This window comes from Jaculus jaculus, chromosome 1 (assembly GCF_020740685.1).
Source record: "Jaculus jaculus isolate mJacJac1 chromosome 1, mJacJac1.mat.Y.cur, whole genome shotgun sequence".
Taxonomy (NCBI): Eukaryota; Metazoa; Chordata; class Mammalia; order Rodentia; family Dipodidae; genus Jaculus; species Jaculus jaculus.
This window is the reverse complement of record NC_059102.1, coordinates 302,704,798-302,725,085: the sequence shown is the minus strand read 5'-3', so window position 1 is coordinate 302,725,085 and position 20,288 is coordinate 302,704,798. Positions and strand designations below refer to the sequence as shown.

General features: G+C 39.2%; 1 protein-coding gene across 6 annotated transcripts in view; it reads left to right on the top strand.

The window, feature by feature from the left end:
- Rabgap1l (RAB GTPase activating protein 1 like) overlaps positions 1-20,288 on the top strand; it is a 682,536-nt gene that overhangs the window by 520,965 nt on the left and 141,283 nt on the right. For 5 of the 6 annotated variants that reach the window (XM_045141715.1, XM_004658772.3, XM_045141714.1 and 2 more), the window contains one exon: positions 10,714-10,842. In XM_045141715.1, coding sequence (XP_044997650.1) covers positions 10,714-10,842 — 129 coding nt within the window. Of the gene's footprint in view, positions 1-1,190; positions 2,012-10,713; positions 10,843-20,288 lie in introns of those variants that run through there. The other variant, XM_004658774.2, reaches the window with a different exon arrangement.

Below are 20,288 nucleotides of genomic sequence, written 5' to 3'. Positions count from 1 at the left end.
ATTTGATTTCTTGCAGATTTGTACCACTTATGTGTCACAGGAGGAAACTTAAGTCTAGGGGAAAACTTGCTGTCTCCTCTTAGCACTATGGCTCATTGCACCATGCTGAAACTGTGTTTGTAGATACTGGTATGGTGTTTATGAACCCAATTACGAAAACACAGCTGGGATACTGAGCATTGATTAGCTCATTGTTGGGACAACAGTAAGAGGCTGTTCCTAAAGGTGGTCTTGAGCTTTTGCCTTCATTTGTTATAATTGATTATTCATGTTACAGAAATTAACACTTTATCATGAAGATTGTAGTTTTTATTTAAAAATATTTTATTAGTAGAGAGAGAAAGAGAGAGAGAACATGAGCATGTCAGTCCCTCTAGTCACTGCCAACAAACTCCAGATGAATGTGCTACTATGCATCTGGCTTAACATGAGTACTATGGAATTGAACCCCAGTCATTAGGCTGTGCAGGCAAGAGCTTTAACCTCTGAGCCATCTCTCCAGCCCAATATTGTAAAGTTTTAAAGTAAGATAATTCCTAATGCTAGCAGCCTTAATAGGGAAATATTCACTTGATCAGAGATTATCAAAATAGTATTTTATTTTATAAAACACATCAGAATTTTATTGCTTGACATCTATAACATAAATTTATTTTTTGAAAATCTCTACTCCTGTAGTTTCTAAAATGTATACTCTCGATTTGCTGTGGGTTTTTATGTTTTAGCGCATTAATGCTTAGAAGCATCCTCCTTTTAGTTGTGACCAGCATGCTGACATGCTTCTGAGTGTCCTGCCGTTGCAGAAGTCACTATTATGGCATAAACACTTCAACTTGAGGGTGTGTCACTTGCTGGATGCTGGGTCCTTGCTCTTCTGTTCACATTCTATCATTTTACCCTAACACCTCTCTTCTGTAGAGATTTCAGCAAGCTACTAAGGATTGGCACTTCCCACTTTACACACAGAGTACAATCAGACTTCTTTCTGTTCTTCTTGGAAAGTAAGAGTGAAGAGGGGCAGCCTTGTAAATGGCTGGCTGGCTGATTTTTCTGTGAGCATCACATGTTAGGAGAAGCTAGTTCATCTGTCTGTGGATTTAGGATACAACAGCAGAAACTGTCAGACTAACACTGATTGAAGGTGGGCTGGGAGGGGGAAGCACATCTGTCCAACGGCTCGCCATTGGCTTCTTATTACAGCATTCTCCCCTGAGACATTCTCTGCATGCTCATTCACCTACCTCCCCTTCTGCTCCCCTTCCTGTCCTACCCCTTCATTACTGATTCACAGCTAGCAGCAGTAGGGGCGGGTGGCAGCGGCAGCAGCGGCAGCCGGCAGCAGCACTGCTTGTCAGGAATCACGGATTGCAATGAGCTCATCCTTTTCTCCTTGCAGCTTCACTACTGCCCTGGCTTCTCCTGGCTGCTGCCGCCGCCGCTGCTGCTCAACACACACATTCACACAGTCGGTTGCTCTCCTCTCTCCTCTCTTCATACAGCACTCACACATTCTCACATGCTAGACCCTTCTGAGCAGCTTGTCCATTTTTACACATGTATCTGAGGTCTCCTGCATTGCTCTTGGCCATTTTTTTGGCATTCAGTTGCTTTTGCCTTTTTTATTTAGATCAACATTTCATTTATTTTACAGCCTACTTCATGGTTCTTTCATAGTAGAAAAATTTGCCAAAATGTTTTTCTTGAGGCGACATTAGCTGACAGTTTCCACTATAGACCATCTTGTACATCTTCCTGGGGAGACAGCCTGGCTCCCCTCTCAGCATTTCTTAAGGTTGTGGATAAGAGACCCAGCATTCTCATTCTGGATATCTACTTTCTGCTCATGGAAGAAGGGGTGCCCTGCCCAGCCCCAGCTGCTAAGCTCACAGCTCCTGTCAAAAAGTCCCAGGACATGCACGACGAAAGGAGCAAGCTGGTGAATGAGTATGCATGTCGAGTGCTGGAACTTCTGGGGATGGGGCATCGGCTGTTTGTGCCTCGGCTTCTGGCGGTGAGACTGTTTGTTATTGAACTTCATTTGTAGAGAATCTGCTGCCCTCTGTAAGAACGTTGCCCTGAAGGAGGCTCATGGGCTCCTGTTTTCTTCTCTTTCTCCCCTTTCTGCTAAAGAGGAAGGGCTGAGTGGCCACTGTTGTGTAGCCCTTTTGGAGCCTGGTCCGTGCCACTCCTTAATTGGCTAGAGGAAACCATGGCTCTTTTTTCAGAGCCAGGGTCACATTAGTGCCATCCTTTCTGTGGCAGGAGAAAAAGAGATTTTCTAGCTGGCAAGGCTCAGCAATAAAGCAGAAAACCCAAGAACTTAATGTGGGCATTCTGTTATTTTATGTCCTCAAAGGGTTAAATTTTCTAAGAGAAATAGCCACTTATCTAGACTCTATGTAGCTTACTTTTCAGCCTCCATTGGCTTGCCAATTAGATTTGGATGATAGGAATTTTACTACCTGAAAAATCCCTGGGTGGGAAATTACAGGTTTCTCTCCCAGAAGGATGAAAACATGTGTCTGTAAAGCATCTTACAGCTTCTGGGTCTGTGCTGTGAGTCTGGGAAGTGTGGCTTGCTTATTTTTTGGTTTCCTGAGCAAGAGAAAAATCAACCTTCCTCATTTCCTTCCAAGAGTTAAAATTAAACACCCACAATCACTGGGTTGCAGGGTTTCTCTTTAGTGCCTTCAGAACTATACCTTGCAATGATTCTATGATATAATTGGTCTACTATAGTCCTATACAATAATTCAGTAATTGAAAAAAAATTATCTTTATTTTATAGAATGGAATTTAATACCATTCAAGATTGTTTTCTTATTATGGTTCTTTCAGATTGATTTCTTTTCAGTATAATATTTACTTGATTCATTTTCTACTACATAGCTTCTCCCACTGTAGCTCATCTCTGTTTATATTTTTTACAGTTATTATGTTTCTTTTTACAGTTATTAATGCCATATTCATGTATATATTTACCTTGGAATATAATTTCTTCTATCTCATCTTAGCAGACATGTTACCTAGGCATGGGTATGAGAAATTTCCCACTGTGAAGAAAGTGTTTATCATTGCAAGATGAAGTTAGATGCAATAAGCAGCATATAATTAGAGAGAGACTGTCATTGGAAAATATAGTTCCTTTCCCATATAAGCAAGGCATTTTACAAAGCTAAATACATATGCTTTAATACCTGGGTGAAATTATTGCTTTTCTGAATTATTTTTAGTTTATGAAGGAAAAACTGAAAGGTCATGACTCTTTTAAAAAGGATTTTGGATTTTTTTTAAGTTTGGAAATTTTGATATTAGGAAATACTAAAATACATTTCAACAAATATCTGCATCTCTGAGGAATCAAGCCCATGAAATGTATTTCTGAGCATCCAAGTCTATTTAACCTTGTAATTAAAGGGTTTCTACTAGTGACTTTCTAATCATCTGTTGGTGCTGCTGTTTTGCATTTACATTTTCAGTGTTTTGAGGGAAACACCAAATTGATAAAAAGAATATATCTCACATTCAGATATCCTTTAGGGATATCTTCCAATTAAAAAAAAAAATAGTCACCAGTGAAATCCACAGGGAATTAACTTGTGGGGGTCTTTGTATCTGTTTCCAAATGAGGTGTCTGAAGTAGTGTCTCCCTTAGATTGTTTTGGACACGTACCACTTAGAATAGGCTCTTGCATTGCATGTGATAAGTACATGCTGACTTTTCAACAAGGCCATCTGTAAATCTCTGACCCTATTATACACAGTTACACTTGCAAGACTATTGATAGAATAGTCTATGTTTTGGGAAATTATGTGACCTTTAAATTAGCAATGTGGCTGTGAATTGGGACCTGCTGCCCAACAGGTTCCTGCGCAAAGTTTGGCATGTGTACTAGAGGGAAGTTCAGTTGTTCAGCTTTGTGCTATTGGACTGGCTAATGATGGAGGATCAATGGCTGATCTGCACCGGGAACTCCTAGGAGGAATCCTCCTATATGTAGTAGTGTTGGCTTTCCGTATTCAGTCAAGAGGATAAGTACTTCAGCTTAAGATATGTCCCTGTGCCTTGTTAGTCATGTTTCAAACATGAATGCATATTTTGCATCTACACATACCTTATTTTACTTTTAAGAATCCCAGTATTTCTTACTATAAATTAACTTTTCAAAACAGGCAATCAAAGCCAGGCATAATTCTGCAAACAGGAGGCTGAGGCAGTGGAATCATGAATGAAAGCCTAGCCTATGCTACATAATGAGTTCTAGACCAGCCTGTGCTACCTAAGAAGTCCCTCTCACATACAAACAAACAAATAAGCAAAATATCAATAAATAGCAGTGTATCAAGACAGAGTTGGAGATTTGGACTCTAAGCTTTATTTATTGTGCCAGATTCACAGAGGAGCCATCAAAGTACTAAAACCAAGGCTTACTAGTAAAGAGACCACCGTTGAACAGAGGATGCACATTTGGAAATGTGTGCTTCTTGCCTTTCAGAGGTTCAAGCAGTAAAAAAACAATTACCTTATGAGATCAGGTCCATTCACTTTGAGATATTACCACAAGGCATCAATTCCATGAAGTGACTTACCAAACATGATTTTTTTCCCAGTGAATTAAAATAATAAAGAACAAGATACAAACTTCCTAGATACCAGCTAAATAATGTTTCCTTTTTCTAAAGACTATACTTCCAAATGATTCTTAGACATCCAAAAATATTTTGAGGTAAATAGAAATTCTATTTGACTCCATAACGGAAAGAAAAAAGGCCATTTGGATTTAAAAATAAACCAATAAAGACAAGAGTAACATACTTGGACTTTTCTCCCAAATAATCAACTAAAAGAATCAAACATAGAGTTTGCTACTTATTAGATAGAGACCCCTAAGAAAAGATTTATCATCTAAGAATAATAAGATTGGAATAGAACCCGCTGGCACTCTCGGATGTTAGAACTATTTCTACTCACCTTTTGTTAAAAAAAACTTTAAAGTGTGATATTTTTACACTGAATTTTTCAGTGGGAAAACACATTAAAATGCTATCAAAAGTGATATGGCTAGAATTCATGCTCTATGTGTGAACTTTAGAGAAAGAAGGAAAGCTTTTACTCTCTTCATGTTCAAAATTCTTCTTTCTCCTTAAGTTTTCTTTTTGGCTACCATATCCTATGAGAAGTTGCTAATATCAAATCACTGTATGTTAAATTATGTTTGTATCAGCTATTGCTTCAATATTGGTACTCTGGGTATTTTCCAGCATGATTCCAAAGAATTCCCAGGCTAAGGAGACTTGAAGTGTATGTATGAACACACATGTCATACATATATTCACACCCCATTTACTAACCATTGTAATGTTTTGGAGACAGTTTCATATAGCCCAAGCTGGCCTACAACCTTATGTAGCTGAGAATGACCTTGAGTCCCTGATCCTCCTATCTCTACCTTTCAAGTGCTAGGATTACAGCCATGCACCACACCTGATTTTATTATGTAGTGCTTGCTTTGTAATGGTAGGTAGGTACATTACCTACTGAGCCATATACATATACCCAGCCATAAAATTAAATTTGATTAGATTTTTTAATGAAATTATACCTTAATACTTTTGAATTTGTGGGATTTGCTAAAACATTATTTTTTTAGTATTTATTTATTTGAGAAGAGAGAGAGACTAGGTATACCAGGGCCTCTAGCCATAGCAAATGAACTCCAGGTGTATGTGCCACCTTGTGCATCTGACTTATGTGGGCACCAGGGAATCAAAGCTGAGTCCATTGCCTTTGCTGGCAAATGCCTTAACTGCTACACCATCTCTCCAGCCCTAGAACTTGAATTTTAAACAAAAATAGAAGGACAGAAGAAAGGACATATCTCCCTGTTTTATCTCTGACATTAGCAGCCATGAGGATTGCTCCTGAGGGCCTGGGGAGATGGCTCGGTGGATAAAGTGCTTGCCACACAATCATGAGGACCAGAGTTTAGATTCACAGCACCTACATAAATGCTGAGTGGGCCTGGCATCCCACCTGTAATTCCAGTACTTGGGATAGGGAATTCCTGGGGCAAGCTGACTAGTTATGCTAGCTGAATCAGAAGCCCTGGGTTCAAGTCAGTGACCTTGCCTCACTAAATACGATGGAGAGCAATCAAGAAAAATGATGTCAGTCTCTGACCCTCTCACGTATGTACAGCCACATACATGTATGTTCACATACCAGCATGCACACCACTAAAACAAGGTAGTTCAATCAAGAGAGATTACAATAATTAGAAGAAGTTTAAGACCTAAATACAGCAGTTGTCATTTGTCTGTTGTGTGCCTGGCAATTTGCTTAATTCCTTTTACCAAGAAAAATGCAATGAATATTATTAAAACCACCATTTTCCTTTGGAAATTTCTTCCTAATTACTTGAAAGAAAATAGAAGTAGGACTTGTGTAATATCCTTAATCTTACAGGCAGTCTTTGTTTGTAATTCAACTGAGGGGATGAGAAATATCACCTTTGAAGATGTAATTAATAAACAAAGTTCACATTACTTGAAAGGACTTGTCAGAAAGCTTGATAAGCAGAAGATGAATATTGGTAGAACACTAATTTTCAGAGATTATAAGGTTATCCTTTAATATTTATTTACAAGATGGTAGAGTTTATCTTTTAAAAGGAAGGAAACCTGTTCCCTTATTGAATAATGTTGAGGAAGTAATTGCCTTTTTACTGTTTTATTCTTACCTTGCATTAATCAAAAGATATTCTTAGAAAAACTTTTTTTGAAGCAAAATGTTCCTGTAGCCCCGGCCAACCTGGAACTTACTCTGTAGCCTAAGCTAGCTTTAAATTCACAGTGATACCTTTAACTCAGCCTTTCGAATGCTGGGATTACAGTCATGAGCTACCACACTCGACTAGAAAAACTTTTAAGAATTTCCTAATTGAAGAATAATAGCTTTCCAGCCTAAACTTACTCTAGGTAGATGGGGTTCTGTGTGAGCACATAAATAAACACAACCTTTTTGGGGTACTTGGTTTGATTACTGAAGTGTTATTTGCTTTTTTAGGGGTGCACTTTAAAGCTGAAGTCCTATCAGGAAATCATGCACCAAGCCTCTCTTCATTGTCACAGGATTAGTACTCATACAGTTATAAACTTAATTATAACTATTATGTTATTATGTCCATAGCCAGCTAATTAATAATTAGTGTGTGAGAGAACTATTTTTATTTTCATGTAAAGCATTACTTACTACTGAGGTAGGAAAGCCTTGCAATCTGGAGTATCACCAGTGCTACCAGTGTCTTGGAAAAGGCAGCCACTACCTGCCTCACCACCACCTGCAGCAGCGCCTCCCCCCAAACCATGGCCTCCTGCAAACATCATGTCTGCTCTCATGGCATCCTCTCCTGACTAGAAGTCCAGGGTGTAAGGAGGCAGTATTCTTCATTCCTCATTCTTGATCTCAGCATTTCTGCACTGTGACCTCCATGGCTACACTTGAAATTAGCCTGTGAACAGATTTAGAAAATTAGCTAAGTGAGATATTGTCCCCACTATTTTGAAGATTCTGATTCTAGGGTTAACTAGAAGTTTGTGGCACTTAGACCTTTGGGTAGTATCAGGAAAGGGCTAATCCTGCTTCCCTTAAGCCCTTTAGGTAGCCTACCTTGAACTTTTCCAAACCATTCCCAGAGAGCTGGCCATCAGAATCCTAATTACATATGAAAAAGGAAGATGGGGAACATGACAAATCCTGACTGACTACTAGAAGCTAGACACTTTCCAAGTAGTTGATATTTCAGTTAGAGACTTTCTGATTGATGGTTCCAGTAACAGCCTTTTCCAACTAAGTTGAACATAGCATACTGATGTATTTATGAGGAAGGAAATAAATCTGAAATATTTTGAAGGTTTTTGCTTTTGCTTTTTATTTTTAATTATTATTATTTTTACTTGCTGCCACAGTTAGCCTTGCTTTCTTTCCTGACTACTAACTTGCCAACATAAGCCATCATGATGCCATCTGCTATGACAGTTGATATGTTCATCTCCTTTAAGTACTGCTTTAAGGGCAGCGGAGAGGAGAAGAAAATGATGCATATATAGCAAAGAGGAAATGAAAGTAGGTCTCCTCTGTTTATTCTGAAGCAGATTTAAGTAGTAATGGTGCCTCCTATATTCTGGACATTATTCTCATTATAGGTACAATAGTGACCATGACAGACACAGGAGCTGGAGAGAAACTGTGGTAGGAAAGAGAAAAGAGGAACAAATATAAAACTAGAAAGTGACTTGGTGTGGGCTGGGCTGGGCAAAGAATTTAAGTGTGCAGAGAGGCCTGACTCAGATCTTACATTTGAGCTAAAACATGGATCACAAAATGTTACTGTTCTTTGGAAGATATTGGAAAATAGCAGCATCAGTAGCCTTCTGTTAGGAATGAACTTGGTGTGTATAAGAACAACAGAAAAGGGCTGAAGAAATGGCTTAGTGGCTTCATAACCCAAGTTCCATTCCCCAGTACCTATGTAAAGCCAGACACACAAAGTAGTATATGGTTTTGGGATTTATCTACAGTGTCTAGAGGCCCTGGCATTCCCATTCTCTCTGTCTCTCTTCTCTATCTTTCTCTGCTTGCAAATCAATCTATAAAATTTTTTAATTATTAAAAAAAGAACACATGTCCTTGGGACTTTTAAAACCAAGGGAAAAGTAGCCTAGGGTAGAAGGAGTACAATACCAGGTCATGAAAGGCTCTGTGGGCATTGGGGAAGAGATTGGACTTCTTTCTGAGCTCTAGTCCCACTAGAGGGCTTTACACAAGAGAGGGAGGTGACATGCGGATTTCTACCCAGCAGCGAGGACAATAAATAATGATCAAGAGTGGAAACCAGGGGGTCCCAGGAAGTCACTGAAGTAGCACCTGTGGCTTAGGCCAGGGTGGTGATGACAAGAATTCAGGCCCTGTTTTCAGCATAAATTTTTCTGACTTCCTATATAGTTTTCAATATAATCTTTAGGGCTAGTTGGCTTTGCATTTGAATTTAAATAAGGTAACATTTTCCAAAAAAAAGGAATATTTCTTTGAACTAATAAGTAGTTCTGTGATTTTCAAGGACCATTGTTTTTTAATTACTGACATGTTTGACAATTAAGAGACAATTTTAAACATTTTATTTATTAAAAAGTTTTAATTTATTATTTATTCGCAATCAGAGAAAGACAGACAGACAAACAGACAGTGGGTACTCCAGGGCATAGTGCCACTGAAAACCAACCCCAGATGCATGCGCCACTTTGTGCATCTGACTTTGCAGGTAAATGCCTTAACTGCTGAGCCATCTCCCCAGCCTCCATTTTTTAATTTTATTTCTTTCTCTCTCTCTCTTTCTTTCTTTCTCTGTTTCTTTCTTCTTTCTTGAGGTAGGGTCTTACTCTATAGCCCAGGCTGACCTGGAACTCACGATGTAATCACAGCTGGCCTTGTGGTGACACTCATGCCTCAACCTACAGAGTGCTAGAAATATAGATGTGAGCTACCCTGCTAGCTAAAACATTTTATTTCTTTTTGACTTATTTTTATGTATCCATTCTACCTATATATGCATCAAATATATGTCAGGAGTTTTACACAGGCCATTTATAGTTGTTTACTAATGTCTTGTCTTATTATGAAAATGTTATTGTAGAAAACATAAAATATAAAGAAAAAATAACCTAAATATTTCTTGTTTTGCTTCCCTTCAACTCATAAAAGAAGTGAACTTTGCAACAGTGTTTATTATAAGAAACCAGTAAAGTGGTTTGCTTCATTGGCTTATTCCTAGCATTCTTTAAGGTGCTGGACCAGCTGCTGTGGTCATTATTTGAAAAGACATCTTCACATTAGGTGTTTATTATGTAACTTTGGTAAGCATTGATTGCTTTGTTTGTGAGATTTTACAACCCTTGAAATGCTTATCAAGTTAAAGTCACAGAGTAGTCAGAGTTCACTTTTGAGGGGGGAGTCTTTTCTCCCCGCCCCCAACCTTCCTAACTTGGTAAGCTTTGCCAGGGTCCACCACTGTAATCTTCAGGTAATATAAATTAAATGTTGGGAACCAATTGTGATGGCCCATGCCTTTAATCCCAGCACTCAGAAGGCAGAGGTAGGAGGATCACTGTGAGTTTAAGGCCATTCTGGTTCCAGGTCAGCCTAGACTAGTGTGAAACCCTACCTCAAAAACAAAAAAAAAAAAAAAAAAAAGTTGGTTTGTTAATTCACACTGAGATTACTTCTAGGATTTTTAAAAAGATATATTTATTTATTTATTTATTTGAGAGAGACAGAGAAAGAGAGACAGAGATAGACAGACAGAATGGGCATGCCAGGGCCTCCAGCCACTGCATACAAACTCCGGATGCATGCGCCATCTTATGCATCCAGCTTACGTGGGTCCTGGGGAATTGAAATGGATCCTTTGGCTTTGCAGGAAAAGTGCCTTAACCACTAAGCAATCCTTCCAGCCCACTCCTAGGATTTATAGACTTACTTCAGCTTGTAGCAATGTATCCTAAATAATAGAAATATATCCTAAGCATATTTGGAACTAATTAGATCCTCGCTATAAAAGTATATTCAGGAAAATAGAAATTCTTTTTGGAATACACTTGCACTTGTAATGTATCCAGGCTGAAATGTAATAATAAGTCTTGGTGATTGTTTTGCAGACCTCAAAGGAAGATCTTCTACAGGCTGATTTTGAAGGTGCTTTGAAGTTCTTTAGAGTTCAGCTTCCAAAGAGATACAGAGCAGAGGAAAATGCAAGAAGATTGATGGAGCAGGCTTGCAATATTAAAGTAAGATTTATAATTTATATGCTAGAAAGGTGTAGCTTGAATGCAGAAAAACAGAAAATCATGGTAACTCCTTTTTCTACATATATTGCATGTTTCTGAATACACTTCAAGTGATATTGTATATGAACTAGTCTCTCCTAGACATTTTTTTTGGTCAGGCCAAGATGTGGATAGTTGTTGTACCATCTAATAGGATATAGAGTGAAAAGTGGCAGGTGGAGATCATAATAATAGGGAAACAAATGTATATCTTCTAAGTGGGGCTCTGGAATGGCCGCTGTGGTCGTGGTTTCCATGGCAGCAGACTTGATAGCTTTTACCATCTGTTTTAAAATTATTTAGGATGTAGTGAAAAAAGTCTGATAGGCAATGCTTTCCTTTCTTAAGGTACTTAATGTGAACAGGTTGAATCTTGATCTTCCACTTCATCTCACTGCTGCCAAATGTCTGTCTATGTATTGGTCCATGTCCTATGTCTGATAAAACTAAACAAACCTTAACAAACTAATTTGGTTTGAAATTGGAAACACTATCCAGAAAGTTACAGAACTAAGGTAAGAGAGCACACTTCTAAGACTTGGAATCAGTTTGCTGATATCAGTTCTGGGTTTAACCATGACATAAATGTAAATATGTTTCCTAAACAAACACCCAAGCAACTTGTGGACCTTACATTCTTACATACTAAAAACAGACAGTGAACAATTAACAGAAAAAAATAAAGGACGTGCAGAGATAACATGGGGAAAGATGTAGGGAAAAAGAAGAGAGATTACAGTGATGGGTGATTGTTTCACTAGTGACTTAAAGTGGACCTCACTGAGACCATGAGTGAAGCAAAGAGCACCTTATGGACTGTCGTAGGATAGAACATGCCAGGAGAGCAACAGTCATTCGTCAACCACTCATGAACGCTACTATAGACACAGGATGTGCAAAAATCTGAAGTTATCATTTATTATCCATAGCCTGTTTATGGGTGGATATAATTTCTGTCAAAAATTTAAATTTTTTATTTTTTTAAAGTTGGTATTTGTGTATAACTGTATCTTCTTTAAAGACATGTTTGCATACATCTCAGTCCAACAAAGTGGATCATTTTGCTCTAACTTTAAGGGACTAAACCACTGAGCTGATTCCTAAACAGAGGGAGTTGGCTCTGTATGTGGCTTATTTCCATGAGTGTAACCACAAGACTTACTAATACATCACATTAGGTTGGACAAATAGTTTTCTTTTGCTTTTTAAATTTTTTTCTTACTTATTTGAGAGAGAGACAGGCACTCTGGGGCTTCTAGCCACTGCAAGCAAACTCCAGATGCATGTTCCACCTTGTGCATCTGGCTTTATGTGGGTATTGGAGAATCAAACATGGGTCCTTTGGCTTTGCTGGCAAGCACCTTAACTGCTAAACCATCTCTCCACCTCTCAACCCCCTTTTTACTTATTTGAGAGAGGGGAAAAAGAGAATGGTACACCAGGGCCTCTAATGACTGCAAATGAATTTCTGAGGCATGTGCTACCTTGTGCATTTGGCCTATGTGGGTACTGGGGAATTGAACCTGTTTCCTTAGTCTTCACAGGGAAGCACCTTAACTGCTAAGCCATCTCTCTGCCCTAGTTTTCTTCTTCTTTTTCTTTTTTAAACTTGAGCCCCATCCAGGGCAGGTTTGAACAAGGCTCCTTTTAAAAAATTTTAAATAATTTACTTATTTGAGAGAGAAAGAGAAAGAATGGGTGACCAGGGCCTCTAGCCACTGCAAACAAACTCCAGATGCATGTGCCACCTTGTACATCTGGCTTACATAGTACTAGGGAATCGAACCTGGGTCCTTGGGCTTTGCAGGCAAGTTCTTTAACAGCTAAGCCAGCTCTACAGCCCTCATTTTATTTTTCTAAAACTAAAGTGATATTAAAAAGCAGAGACATTTTTGGTAGACCTTAAACTGCTAATTAACTTAAAGTTATCTTAAGTTATTTTGAGATAATGGCTTTATGATTTTCACTAGGCTAATATCAGAAAATATGTTGAACCATCAAACTTTATAGATACTTGATTACTTAATGCTGAAATCAAAGATGCTTCACATGCCTAATATGAGCATCCTATACTTTTTCATGGAGTCAATTCTTATTGTTATCTTTGTTTTGTTATGTTGTTATTTTTTTTGTTTAAAAGTACAATCTTACCATATAGCTCTAACTGGTCTAGAACTCATCATGTAGCTGAGGTTGGTCTGAAACTCAAATCCTCCTGTGTCAGCCTTCTGAGGGCTGGGGTGATAGGCATGTGCCATGTTCTCCTTATTGACAATCTGTATTCACTGTTGTGGTTTCTTTTTTTTTATTAGATATGGACATATTTTGTATGTAAACATTACATGTTGGTTGATCCCTCTCCCTGCCCCTTTTCTGAAGAGACCTTCCTCATTGGGGATACAGGCCAACCCCACAGGGATTGTGGGTCATGCCTTATGTGGGTTGGGGGGGAAAGGCAATGTCTATGTGCAAATTGTCTCAACTTGTTACTCTAACAATCTTTCTACCCTCTCTTCTGCAAAATTCCCTGAGCCATGCAAGGAGCATTTTAAGTCTACTGCAGTGATGGGCACTTAGGAGCATCTAGGTATCTGCTTTGGTAGGTGTTGAATGTCTTCAGTATCTTTTTCCATCACCCTTGTGCTGATATCAGCTTAACTAAGAGAGCAGCATTCTTGCTCATTCCCCCAATTCCTCTGTGGTTTCAGCTGGGGCCAGGGTGAGTGTGCTGAGTTGTTTATCTCAAGTCCAGTTTCCATCTAAAAAAATGAAGCAGATTCTTCAACAGAGAGTGAAGTCAGTGCCAGTTAAATGGGATAACCATTATTCATTTAGAGAGAATTAAAAAGGCTTAGACACTTTTATAATGTAAGGTTAGTGGGAGCTTGACAATGGAAAGCAGAATCATTATCTGGATATGATTCTGACTTGTTTCCCAGTTCCAGATGTGGTTTCCTTTCCACTAAGTGGATCTGTTAGCCAATCCAAGAGTAGTTGGTCACCCACCATGGCTGTGTGCCACTATTGCACTTGTGTGAGCATCATGTCAGGTTGTTTGCTTCTGAGGCACTTAGACTTTGAGCTGCTTGGACTGATGTTGGCCACATTCCCCTGGTAGCTCATGTAGTGCCTTCCAGCACTAGATGGGTTAATTATCTGAGCACTGCCTCTTCTCCAGATTCCAACCAGGTCTCTCCATGGCCCATGCCCACAGCATTTGGTATCTTTACCATTTGGGTCTTACCATTAACCTCTGGTGGGTAATCAAGTGCTCTGATAGAAGTCTGTCTTATTTGTTTTGGGAGATCTAGTAGGTCTCTCTGATTAATAGCTCAATGTGGATGTAGATCACATCCAGGTACAGGGTATTACAGGCCAGCGCCATGGGAAAAGAAAAAAGAAAAAGCCAGAGAAGAAAGAGAAACAGGAGAAGTTTGAGGTTCGGTTTCATCTCACTCTCTCCAGGGCCCTTCAACTCATGTACTCCCTCTAAGGTCCACTTGAGGGTTCCACCTTTTAGTCTGATTTTCAGAATATAGGATTCTATGTACCAGTTCAATTTGGGTTCAGATTTTGTGTCCCCCCCCCCCCAACCTCTTCCCTTTCCCCAAGCTCTACCCTCCCTATTGTCCAAGCCTCAAGATACTATTCAGTTATATCAGCAACTTGGGCTGATCCAGGTTAGGAACTACAGATGAGTGAGATCATGTGATGATTGTCTTTCTGTGATTGTGTAAATTCACTTAAAATGATCTGTTCCAAGTTCAACCAGTTTTCAAGGTAGGGTTTCATGATAGCTCAGGCTTATCTGGAATTCACTATGTAGTCTCAGGGTGGCCTCGAACTCACCAACTCACTGCAGTCCTCCTACGTCTGCCTCCTGAGTACGTGCCACCACACCTGCAGCCCAAGTGCTGGGATTAAAGGCATGTACCACCACGCCCAACTGTGTATTCACTTTTTAATGTGCTACCATTAAGAATTCTAGCCAGGTATAAAGAATTACTGGAGCTGGAGAGATGGCTTAGCGGTTAAGTGCTTGCCTGTGAAGCCTAAGGACCCCGGTTCGAGGCTCGGTTCCCCAGGTCCCACGTTAGCCAGATGCACAAGGGGGCGCACACGTCTGGAGTTCGTTTGCAGAGGCTGGAAGCCCTGGCGCGCCCATTCTCTCTCTCTCCCTCTATCTGTCTTTCTCTCTGTCTCTGTTGCTCTCAAATAAATAAATAAAATTAAAAAAAAAAAGAATTACTGGTTTTGTCACTTTAAATTGAAGTAATCACACCTGCTAGTAGAGAAATTAAAACAGCCTTTTCTCTAGCTTAACAAGATACTTTTAAACCAAGGACTAGAAGATGTACTAAAAGACTTATTGATGAGGTTATATTCAGTCTCGGGTTTGGTTGACTTGAATAATGTTTTTTAATTGTGTTTAAATATTTCTTGATTCACTAAATATCTACCCCATACTAATATGCCACACTGTGTGAATATAGTGGACTTGCTCAAACGTTGTCTAAATTTAATCTAATTCTTTGGGGAAAAAAATGTGTTCCATATTATTGTGAATTGCTTAGCTTTATTGAATGTTTAAAAGAAAGTGCCTCGTGGAAAAAAAAAAAGAAGCGATCAGTTGCAAAGCCTGATGGGCTGGGTTTGATTTTCCAGTACCCATGTAAAGCCAGATGCACACAGTGGCAAATACATGTGGTATTTCTTTGAGGTAGCAGGGGCCCTGGCACATCCATACTCATTTTCTCTGCCTCTCTCTGTCTCTCTCAAATTATTATTATTATTTTTTTTTTTTAAGAAGAAAGCCCAGCATGGTGGTGCACTCCTTTAATCCCAGTACTTGAGAAGCAAAGGTAGGAAGATCACTGTGAGTTCAAGGCCAGCCTGATACTACAGGGCAGATTCCAGATAGCCTGGGGAGAGGGAGGCCCCAGGCCCTACCTTGAAAAACTAAATATGTATATATGGACTAAAATGAAAGGGCTGGCAATTGTAAACACTTTGCTTTCTATTACTGTATGAATCTTTTTATGAGAAATTTGATTATTTCATGTTTGTATAGTTTAGCAAACAAAATCCCACTTTTTTCTTTTCCTATAAATTTTTCTGTAGTTTTAATGTTTTCTTGAATATAAGAGAAATAAATATTTATTTAGTAAAACTGATTCCAAATAAAATTTGCCTGTAATCCCCCCTCCAAAAAAAAATTCTAGCCAGGGATTGGAGTGATTGCTTAGTGGTTAAGGCATTTGCCTGCAAAGCCAAAGGACCCAGGTTCAATTCCCCAGATTCCACATTAGCCAGATGCACAAGGGGGTACATGTATGTGGAGTTCATCTGCAGCAGCTGGATGCCCTAGCATGCCCATTCTCTCTCACTCTCTTTCTCTGTCAAATAAATAAATAAAAATAAAATATTTTAAAAAAGAATTCTAGCTAGGTGTGGTGGTACACACCTTTAATCCCAGCACTCAGGATGCAGAGGTAGGAGGATTGCTGTGAGTTTAAGGTCACCTGAGGCTACATAGTGAATTCCAGGTCAACCTGAGCTAGAGCAAGACAATACCTCAAAAAAAAAAAAAAAATCTACTACAGAATTTCTTAAATTTGGATTTTGGCTTTAGAAACTGAATCACCAGAATTTTGAATTTCTCTGCATGACCATGTAAGCATTATGTTTTGCCTTTAAGACACTATATAACCTTCATTAGATTCTGGAAAGGAATTCAGTGACTATGTACAGTAGCCTCTATATATAATAAGGCAGTCCTAAGCCTACTAAGCAAATTTATATTTCTATAGAATATTAGAAGTTATGAGTGGGATGCCTCCATACATTTAAAAATATAGATTGGATTACCTATTTTTATTCACTACAGTTTATATTGAATTAAGTTTGGCTGACCAAATTGCCATTTTTATTGTTCAAATGCTGACAGGTATTATATGTTTACATGATTTTATGCTTCCTTACAATTCAACTAGATGATATGTTTGGATGATCAAATATTAAAAGTTTGAGGCCTGGAGAGATGGCTTAGCGGTTAAGCGCTCGCCTGTGAAGCCTATGGACCTCGGTTCGAGGCTCGGTTCCCCAGGTCCCACGTTAGCCAGATGCACAAGGGGGCACACGCATCTGGAGTTCGTTTGCAGTGGCTGGAAGCCCTGGTGTGCCCATTCAATCTCTTTCCCCCTCTATCTGTCTTTCTCTCTGTGTCTGTCGCTGTCAAATAAATAAATAAAATAAAATGAACAAAAAAAAATTTGAAACTTTTAGACATAAAGAAATTCATATAGCTGACACTGATATGATAGAAATTTTTAAAAATATGATAGAAATTTTTAAAAAATGAGGGCTGAAGAGTTGGCTCTGCAGTTAGGAGCAATTCCTGTGCAAGCATAAGGGCCTGAAGAGGCCTGAGAGACTGGTTGAGTTCAGTGTCCAGCACCCACAGAAACAGCTAACCATGGTCATGTGCATTTGTAACCCCTGATCTGTGGGGAGCAGAGACCAGAGAATTTCCAGGGCTCTCAAGGGGAAAAAAAAAAACAGCATTCTCTAGGATTAGTAAGAGATTCTTGCTCAAGTAAGAGTAGGTGGGAGAGTGGGACGCCTGATGTTCTACTCCAGCTACTGCAAGCAAGCGTACCCACCACAGGCAAGCATGTGGGCACATCAAGGGCAGATATGCATGCATGCACACACCCCCCCCCACACACACAAAGTGAGCCAAAAGAATGAAACAACTATAGACTAGAAAATCATATGTACCTCAGTCCTCTGGCCTTATGAATGTTTCTTGAGAGTTTTTCTCCAAAAGTCTTGGTAACAAGCCTCTGTTTTTAATTTGGAATAATTTCAAAAATACCACATTTATGATAAACTGTTATCAGTAACACAGCTCAAAAGTATATAATCCAATTGTTATTTTGGTAAATCTTAATAATAAAATGTTTTAAAATACAAAGTACCCTATGTAAATTATATTTTGTCAATAAAATAATTAGAGCAAAATTAAAACTACAAAGAAGAGCTTGGTATGGTAGCTCATGTATGCAACCCCAGTATGCCAGAGGTTGAGATAAGAAGATTGGCATAAATTTCAAGCCAGCTTGGGCTGTCTTAAAAATACAAACACAAACAAATGAAAGACATCAAAGGGTAACCTAAAAGAAGGGAGGTAGAAAAGAAGGGTCATTTATTAAGTGCCTGTTTATACCGGGAACTGCAAGAAGAGTCCAGGGAAATAAGAGCTAAGATGAGACCTGGAGACCAGTAGGAGGATACACAGGCAGAAAGAGGATGTTCATGCAGAGAATGTGCAGGAACTCATAGGTAACAAAATATGGGGTTACCAGGACCATTAAATGTAGGTCATGATTGCAGATTAGGGCATGAGAGGAGCCAGTGGATGAGGGGAGGTAAGAGAGACCAAACTGGCAAGATAAGCAGGAGCCAGACTGCTTCTGTACATCTGGGTCAGCCTTAAGAAGCAATCTGTACTTTACCCTGAGGGTACTGGAAAGCACTGAGAGGCTTTGAATAGGAGACAGAAATGACCAGACCAGATTTGTTTTAAGAAGGTCATTCTGGCTCTGTGTAGAGAACGAATTGAAAGATGTAAGATTAAATGTTGGTCACAGGCCATTTCAGGAATTACTGTGGTAATCAAGGTGAGGAGTGACCAGATCATGTGTTATGGGCTATACAGAGATGGACGGGAGATATTCAAGAGAGAGGATCTATAGATATCAGTGATTAAAAGAGCCCTCTGATAGAGGAAGAGTAGTGACACTCAGCGTTCCTGCATAGGCACTTTGGTAGTGATTATACTGAGAAGAAAAAGAAGGCAAAGAGAACAACTTCTACAGGTGGCTAATGATGAGTTAAATTTAGGATATGTTAAGTATGTGGTGCATATTCACAAACTCACATCCAAGTAAATGGGCAGAAGGCAAGTAGATATTGAAGTAAGAGCTGAGCTGAATGTTGGAAACAATAGCATTGAAACAATAGGAGTAGGTGAACTCTCATAGAGGAGTATACAATGAGAGCAGGGAAAAATGGGTTGGAGATAAATGCTTTAACATTCGCATGAAGACTGGACTGGATGTTATAGTGGCTTTCTGATTTTGCTAGTCTCTACAAGAAGGGAGTTTGAAAGTCCTTGTATACTGTTACGGAGTGTCTGCCATGCCCTGCCTGAAGTACCATGATTGTTTATGAAAAGTGTCTTTAGTAAAGCTGGATACCGTTTGGCTTGAAAAAAATTAAAAATTGATTTTTGAAAAAAAAAATGCTTTAACATTTTAAAACTTGGCAGAAGAGCTGGGCACAGTGGCACATGCCTTTAATCCCAGCACTCGGGAGACAGAGGTAGGAGGGTCACTGTGAGTTTGAGGCCACCCTGAGATTACATAGTGAATTCCAGGTCAGCCTGGGCTAGAATGAAACCCTACCTCAAAAAAAAAAAAAAAAAAAAAAAAAAAGGCAGAAGAATAAAAGGTGATAAGGCTAAGAAGGCACTAACCTTGAAAAATATGGCTTATAAACATTAACAAAAAGGTATATTTTCAAGAAGTCTATAAGGCATTGGGTTCAATCCCCAGCACTGAGGGAGGACAAGGAGGAAGTGGGGGCAGGTAACAAGTATCAGTGGTGCCTAGGAGTCATGTAAGATACTGAGGAGTATAAAATGGCCATTGTACAATACTTAATGGTGCAGAGGTCCTTGATGGCCTTAGGGAGAGCAGTTTCAGTGGAGTGAAACATAAAATCCAGTTCAAGAGTAAATAGGAAGTAAGTAAATGGAGGGATGAAGATGAGGTATTTTCCTAAAAGGTTATATAAGGAGAGGCTGGGAAATGGAAGAGATGGCCAGCAAGCCAGAGAGTAAATATGAGAAAGACTTGAAAGAATATGTGCCCAAGATGGATTTGTGGAGAATACAAAGGGTGGGCCTTTAAATGCTAAAAACAAACAAAACCTAATGAATCTTAACTTCTGCCCTGAGCACCTGCTGTATTCCAGGTGCAATGCCAAACCCAGATAATGTGAGGTTAAGCAAAAGCAGATGTGCTTTCTGAAGTCATGGGTATGTGAGGAAGATGTTAATAATCATTTTAATAACTGGAAGAGTTCTTGCCTAGCATGTGTAAAGCCCTGGGTTCAATTCCCAGTTACTTAAAGATGTGGTGGCACACAACTTTAATACTAGCAAGGAACTGGGGGGCAAGGGGATCAGCTATTTTAAGTTCATCCTCAGATCCATAATGAGACATGAGTCCTTCCTCAAAAAAAGAAGAAAAAAAAGCCAGGTGTAGTAGCACACACCTTTAATTCCAGCACTCAGGAGGCAGAAGTAGGAGGATCACTGTGAATTGTAGGCCAGCCTTGGC